The following is a 7,995-nucleotide window of genomic DNA, read 5'->3' as shown; positions in this document are numbered from 1 at the left end:
TTTAGTTGTATTTTAAAATTGTTGGCATGTTTTAATGCTAATTTTATATTGTTTTAATTAGATGATTTTTAAAAACCTGTTTTTAAATCCTCACTGTCACGTATTTATTTATTTATTTGCATTCTGTGGGCCGCCTTGGGTCCCTTATTTATAAATCAATAAATATAAATCAATAAATATAAATGTGGCAGTTAAAACGGTATGGAACTGGATTATTACAGCAGTGCGGATACAGCCCCACCACTTCCCACAGCAATGATTTGAGAATCACTGAAGAATTTCCGTCCCTCAAGTGATCCTCAGATTTTGGCCCATCAGATTTATTGGACTTCATCTCCCACAATTCCTGATTGTTGACCAAGCTGGCTGGGGCTGTTGGGAGTTGAAGTCCAGAATGCTTGAGGGAAACTGGGTTACAAGTAGGGCTGAGGAAACTATTAAGGGGACTGGTTTGGGGGACTCTCCACTTCTGGTAAAAAACGAAGATCGCCTTCTGTCCCGAAGTGTTGATGACCCTCTGCGGTGCTTAACTCTATGCCTATGGGAAGGAGTCTGGAGAGCTCCTTTTTCCTTGGCGTTCATGCGCCGGAAGTGACATTGAAATGAGGGCGTGACGCCTTTTTCGCGCGGTTTGCAAGCGATGGCTGCCCGGTTTTGAGGGGAAGCGCCGCCGCTGGGGCCCAAGATGGCGCCCACTAGGGCCAGGCGCCGGAAGTGACGCAGGAGTGAAGCCTTTTTCCCGCGGTTTGCAAGGGGCGGCGGCGATGGTTGCCCGGTTTTGAGAGGAGGCTCAAAATGGTGCCCACCAGGGCCCCCAGGAAGATGGAGGCGTCGGCGATGGCGGACTCTGGAGCCTCCGCCGCGAAGACGCCGGCCTCTGAGAGGTCAGTGGTCCCCGGGAGGCGGCTGGGCGAGGCCCTTGAAGGGAGGAGCCAGCCCCAGCCTCGCTCTCGCTGTTTGTTACTCGGAGGGAGCCTGCTTGTTATGTGTTCCTGAGGGGATGGGCGGCTTCTGGAGCAGGATGTCCTCCATTTGGAGCCCATTGAGCACACCAGGCATGTCCTCCTTTTCCAGGACATGTCCTCCATTTCCACCTTGAGGGATTCCCAAATTTTGAGGATCACTAAGAAACCCATTAGGGACCAGACGCATCCTCCTTTCCCAGGACGCGTCCTCCGTTTCAGCCTTGTGTCCAGGAGGAAATCCAAAAGGTCCTCCATAAGAAGCATCACCAAGAGGCGCATTGAGTAACAGGGTGACCAGAGGCCCTCCTCCTTTCCCATCTTTTGTCCTCCATTTGGGGCATCACTAAGGAGCCCATTGACCGCAGGGTGACGAGAGGTCCTCCGTTTTCAGAACATGCCCTACATTTAAGCCCTCTGGTTGGGAAGAATGCCCCCCATTTGGAGGATGGCTAAGGAGCCCATTGAGTACAGGTGGGGGGGATGACTTCTTTTTCCATGACTTGTTCTCCCATTTCCAACTTCTGACCAGGAGGAATTCCACAAGGTCCTCTGTTTGGTGCATAACTACCATTGAGTGTAGGGTGACCAGAAGTGGTCCTCCTTTTCTAGGACATGCCCTCCATTCCCTCCATCTGCCCATGAGGAATTCCCAAATAAGCTCCATTTGCAGCATGGATAAGAACCATTAATTTATAGAAGTGTTTTAGCTTATATTTGGCAATGTCTTACATTTTGTGGCACGTTGTCCTCCTTTGCAGTTAGGATACCTGGTCACCTTGGACAGAGCCCATTGGTTGCTGGCCAGATTCACTGCGCTTTCACTATCATTTCCAGTCGTTTATCATTATCGTTTTTTACCTTTCTCATCTACAAGGCCCAAAGGAGGTGCTCTGGGGAAGATGTTGCGGACGCATGTACAAATCATGACGAGACTTAGTGTGTTGCAATGCAGCTGGTGCTTGTAGCCGTTGTCAAATCTGACAGCAAGGGCACAGGGCTGTTCTGCTGTTGCTGCTGTGTGCCTTCAAGTCATTAACAACTTATAGTGACCCTAAGGCAGACTTGTCAGGGGGTTTTCTTGGCAAGGTTTGTTCAGAGGAGGTTTGCCATTGCCTTCCCCTGAGGCTGAGAGTGTGACTTGCCCAAGGGCACCCAGTGGGTTTCATGGCCAAGCAAGAAATCGAATTGAACCCATAGTCCAACAATATGCCACACTATTAATACCAGGCAAACACTGCCTAGATGCAAGGTGTGCTGGCATTACGTGCAAATGAGTTGTGAATGCTCATTTGCATGTAGTTAATAGTCTAATGACTTGACATCCACCGGAGGAGCATTATTTATTCCTTCTTATGCAGTATTCAGTTGTTATTACACTTACCTTAAAATAATAAAAGCTACTTTCATTTATCCTGGGGGAGTATAGCAACCCGAACAAAAGTTGGGGACCTGTGGGGAGGGCTGTCACTGCTGCTGAACCTTCTTTCCCCGCTAAAGTAACAAGGATAGAAGAAGTCTCCAGTCAGACTACAGTCACAGGGGCTTTCTAGACGGCCCTTTGGGACGTCCGGAGGACGTCCCATTTTAAAAAAGGGGCGTCTCTTTTAGACGCCCCTGGGCCTCGTACGGACTCCGTCCGTACAAGATGGCGCCGGCCTTTCTACATGGCCGGCGCCATCTTTACGTATCGGACGCACAGCGTCCAGACGCGTCGCGCCGCTGCTGACGTAGCGAGCGCGCCCCTGGCGCCTCACTACGTCGCAAACGCGACGCAGAAAGAAGCTCCATTTTGGAGCTTCTTTTTTCGGTCCGCGCGGGAGTCGGGCCGTTTGAAGGCTCCGGCTCCCCCGCGGACCTTCTGGCGGCGGCGCCAGACCGCTGCAAAGCGGCGGTCTGTACCCCGCCACAGAATCATAGAATTGGAAGAGACCACAAGGAACCTCCAGTCCAACCCCATTCTGCCATGCAGGGACTCTCAGTCAAAGCATCACCTGAGACAGACGGCCACCCAGCCTCTGTTTAAAGACCTCCAAAGAAGGAGATTCCACTACACTCCGAGGAAGGAGTCTGTTCCACTGTTGAACAGCCCTTACTCTCAGAAAGTTCCTAATGTTGAGGTGGAATCTCTTTTCCTGGAGCTGCATCCATTGCTCTGGGTCCTGTTCTCTGGAGCAACAGAAAACAAGCTTGCTCCCTCCTCAATATGACATCCCTTCAAGTATTGAAACAGGGCTATCATATCACCTCTTAACCTTCTCTTCTCCAGGCTAAACATGCCCAGCTCCCTAAGTTGTTCCTCATAGGGCTTCATGGTTTCCAGACCCTTCTCCATTTTAGTCGCCCTTCTTTGGACACACTCCAGTTTCTCAGCACATTATATGGTATGGGAGATTAAAATGGAATCTGGACCCTTGCTCCTAATCTGGGTTTAGCTTTCTGGACTCTTACCTGTGCTTTTTTTAAACACTCTCCCTTGCTAAGCTCTTAAAAAAAAATTGTACGCATACTTTCTACCAAGAGAGGTTAAGCTGTAGTTCAGTGATTTAAGATAGTGCCATGTGAAATGAAAAAGCCAAGGTGAAATTTTGTTCCTTGTAAAGTTCTCTTTATGGATCTAATTATATAAAATGTATTCAATATATTTTATCCTGTTTAAAATTGTTTTATGACAGCTTTAAAGGTGGATCCTTTCCATCCTTCTGACACTTAATGGTAGTTAACACCCATTCAGTTTTGAATTGTAACGTCAATGCCCTTGTTGTAAGGATAGTTTAGAGGTTGAGGGATATAAAAGGAGAGGCTATAAGAACACAGTCAAGCAGGCAGCCATTACCCTAACACAGTAACTTACTTCTCAAGGTAAGAAGTAAGTGGCCAATTTCTTTCTTTCAGTTAGTTTCAAAGGTGCTACAAGATCTCTCTATGTACTGAATCTACAGACTAACACAGCTATATTTTTTAATTTTACTTCTCAAGGGTGTTTCATGAGGAACTGGAGGTCAGCAGTTTGTGGGAAGAGGTGTTACCTTATTCTCTTCTGTAATTCAAACCAATCTTTATACAATAGATACACTTATTCAACCCGAAAATGTATGGAGGTAATAGAATCTAAATTACAGTGGGCTGCAACTGTGCAGTAACCATTGTAGCAATAGCCGTTGCCGACTTCGAAAGGACTGGCTGGTGACAGACGTATTGTGCTCATATTTTCTTCTTGGACCTCAGGCTGCTTTGTCCAGTTTGGAAGTGAGCATAAGCTGGTGGCAAAATTCATTTTTCTGTGTCTGAGATTTTAGACACAGTGTTTGGCATTCCTGATTTGTTGAATTCAGCTGTCTGGGCTAGATGAGAAAGCTACTGCTCTGCAAGCTAATTTGTATAGAATAGAATTTCATGCAAGATTACTTTTATGTGATTCTGGTGCCTTTGCCCTCTTGCTGCTTCCTTTTTTCTGTCACTTTGGCAAACTGTCCAACGTTGCTTTTGGCTGTTACATTCCAAGGACTTTCTGGTTCTGTTGACTCCTAAACAGTAAATGATAGTACTGCCGTAACTGTTATCTGGCATAAAACCATAACAGCTTTGGTTAAACCTATAGCCTTTAAGACTCACTGGTATTTGGAGAAGCAGAGCACTGTTGTCAGTGGCTCATAATTATGGCAAAGTACTATAGTGGGGATTGATCACTCTTTCTATTCAGACCTGCCACAGTGAGGTCTATGAATGAAAAAAGGGTGTAATTGAGGTATTTTGTTACTTATTCATGGGGTATAATGTTGAATGTTCAACTTTGATCTGCTCAGTGGAAGAAAGTATTGAAAATTACTTTTGAGCTCTCTCTCTGTTCTGTTATAGTTGTCTCCTTTTTCATACACATCATTTTGTACCTTTTCCCACTCTGACACTTGTGAAACTGTAAACTGTTTTGATTTTTGGAGATATAATGTGATACAGCAGTGAATGATAATAAATAACTTGAATAGCTGATGGTTTTCTCGAAACCAGACCAGTAGGGAGCTGGAGGTGCAAATATTTTTTTATAGCTACAGCCCTTGTTTCATTTCTGGAAGTCTTTTTTCTTTGTGAATGTTTGCAAAGGGATTTTTAATTTTTAAATTTTTTTTTTCAGATATCTCTTTTCTTTTCATAACCTATGTCTAAGTTTGTGTGTGGTGTTTTTACTCAGTAGTGCATGTGGTCTTTGCATGCAGTGTGTGTAAACTGGTTTATACTGAATGAGGCCAGTCTAAATGTCTAATTTACAAATTGTAAGCTGCTCTGATGGCCTTGGCTGAAGAGTGGAGTATGTATGTATAAATAAATAAATAAATAAATAAATAAATAAATTATTATTAAACTAACCATTCTAAGTTAGTTTAAACCATTCTAAACTAACATGAGAAATATCTCATAAACTTGCATCAGCTACCGGCATTAATCTAATACTAAGTGACAAATAAAGGGCAGCAAACACAGATGACTTGACCCCAACCACTATTGACTCAGAGGCAATACTGTAGTTCTTTCAGTTTACTGAATTGGTGACATTTGCTTTGTTTTTTAGTTTTTGACATTTTTTTCTCAGCTGCCCTTTGTTTTTCCAGCTGAGTTTTCTCAGCTTTCTGACCTTATACCTTATGGCAGGGATAGGCAACCTTTTTGAGCCGGGGGTCGGGTTGCTGTCCCTCAGACAACTCGAGGGGCCGAAGCCGGGGGTGTGGAGCTTCCACCCTCCGGGACGGGGCTGCATGCCGGGGGCGGAGCTTCCACCCTCTGGGGCGGAGCCGCACGCTGGGGGCGGAGCTTCCTCCGAAGCCCCGCAGGGAGGAGGAGGCGTGTGCCCGCCCTCTCCTCCTCGGTCCCTTTCTGGACAAACACCCCCAACCTGCATTCCAAAACACACACAACAGCACATTTGTGCATTTCACATGGCTTTACTTAACGTGGCCTCTTGCATATTTCAGAGGCTTTTTCCATAACCAAACCCCTTGGGTTTAACACTTAGCATGGTTTAACATGGCTATGCATATTGAACATGTCAAGGTGATTTCACCGTTCTTGCACCAAGTGTACTTCTCAGAAGTGTGTACTTGGTCAAGGGACTTTGGTTTTTCTTTACTGCGCATGAGTTTGTAAAAATCACAGCAATTTACATTGGCCTTGTCTCAGAGGCTTTCTGATATCAATATCACCATTAAAGAACCAAAAACACACAGAAAAGGCACTTTGGAAAGTCACACTCTCTTGGCTTCAGAAACAGTGCGTCCATGCCTCTCAAGCTGACTCATACCATCATCATCATCATCATCATCACCACCACCACCACCACACTATCACTGTCAAAACAAGGGAGACTTGTTAGCATTAAAAGCACCAAAAATAAAAAATTTAAAAACCTTGAGGCCTCTGGCCACTCACCACCTCTTCCTTCCTCCTCCTGCTCCCCCCTCCTCCTCTTCCTCCTCCTCCTCCTCCTCCTCCTCCTCTTCCTGCTCCCCCCCTCCTCTTCCTCCTCCTCCTCCTCTTCCTGCTCCCCCCTCCTCCTCTTCCTTCTCCTCTTCCTCCTCTTCTTTCTTCTCTTCCTCCCTCCTCTTTTTCCTCCTCCTCCTCCTTCTGCTCCCCCTCCTCCTCTTCCTTCTCCTCTTCCTCCTCTTCTTTCTTCTCTTCCCCCCTCCTCCTCCTCCTTCTTCTGCTCCCCTCCTCCTCTTCCTTTTTCTCCTCCCCCTCCTCCTCCCCCTCCTCCTCTTTTCCTCCCCTTCCTCCTCTTCCTTCTTCTCTTCCCTACTCCTCCTCTTCTTCCTCCTCCTCCCCCCTCCTCCATGCGCCGTGCAGCCTGGGGGCGAGGCAGAGGAGGCAGAGGAGAAGGGGGTGGCAGCGCGGGCCTGTGTAGGGAGGCAGGGAGGGCAGTGCGGTCCTGCGCAGGGAGGGTGGGGAGGGCCCGCACAGGGCTACCCCCTTTGCCTCCTCTGCCCCAGGCCGTGCGGCCCTCCTCTTCCTCCTCTGCGCGGTGGAGGAGGAGGAGGAGGAGGGCCGCGCGGACTGGGGCAGAGGAGGTGGCGGTGGCGGCAGGACCGGGCTGGGGCTGGTCCTGCTGCCTCCGCTGGCCGGGGGTTGCCGACTCCTGCCTTATGGCCTCTCTTTACATAAGTACTATAAGTTCTCAAAAAGTTGCTATATTTATTTCAGTGTGACAAATGATATATTTCTCTTTGCTAGGCTTCCCTTTGCTGAAACAGACTTCATTGCTCTGTGTGATGCTTTACAAGTAACAGACAGCGTGAGAGTAACTGCATGGAAGGCCTATGAAAAAATGTCTGTGGATGGAGTTTTAGTGAGTACATGCCTAGTTTTCTTAATACTCTGTCAGCAAAAAAACTGGATTGGCTTTCCTTCAGTAACACAAATTTCAAAATGTTACTGTCTTCTCATTGTACTCAAATTAAATTTAAGCCGTTCTATTTATTCATAAAGAAATTTCTTTGGTTTTAGCTTTATTGCTCTAATCCACAAAATTCTTAGAAATTTTTTCCAGCAATTCTGAGGGGAAGAAATCCCTAGTTGCTTTTTTAAAAAATCCATTGCACCAGTTTTACATCTATTTCTTAACAATTTCTTCATAATGCTAGAATCATTCTACCTATTGACTTTTCAACTAGCTGTATTGGATATATATATATTTATCAATATTATTTTGCTTAGTAGAATCACAGATATCCAGGAAGCTATTGGGAACAAATATGTGAGATGTATTTTACACTTAAGAAATAACTATGGAGAATGAAGTATGCATTTGTTGCTGCCCTATAGTAGGTGTACCAAACTTGAACTACTACTGTAAGCTGCTTTGGGTCCCATACTTGAAGAAAGGCAGGATATAGATAAAATAAATAAACAAATTAGCTGTTGTGCTTAACTCTGGCTAATTTTGCTAGTGAATTCTCTAAAAACAACCCTGTGCGGGGCTGTTTCTGTGTGCCATAGCATGTATCTCACAGTTTGAACAATGATTTTTAGTCCCAGCACAGAAAAG

General features: G+C 45.9%; 1 protein-coding gene across 1 annotated transcript in view; it reads left to right on the top strand.

Moving 5' to 3' along the window:
* The first annotated feature begins 608 nt into the window (after positions 1-608).
* RB1 (RB transcriptional corepressor 1) overlaps positions 609-7,995 on the top strand; it is an 83,649-nt gene continuing 76,262 nt past the window's right edge. Inside the window, 2 exon segments of the mRNA XM_042471650.1 lie at positions 609-884; positions 7,182-7,296. Coding sequence (XP_042327584.1) covers positions 796-884; positions 7,182-7,296 — 204 coding nt within the window. The 5' untranslated portion in view covers positions 609-795.

The sequence above is a fragment of the Sceloporus undulatus genome, chromosome 1, assembly GCF_019175285.1.
Source record: "Sceloporus undulatus isolate JIND9_A2432 ecotype Alabama chromosome 1, SceUnd_v1.1, whole genome shotgun sequence".
In the NCBI taxonomy this organism is placed as follows: Eukaryota; Metazoa; Chordata; class Lepidosauria; order Squamata; family Phrynosomatidae; genus Sceloporus; species Sceloporus undulatus.
Note: the sequence above shows the minus strand (reverse complement) of the source record. Positions and strands in the feature narration are given on the sequence as shown.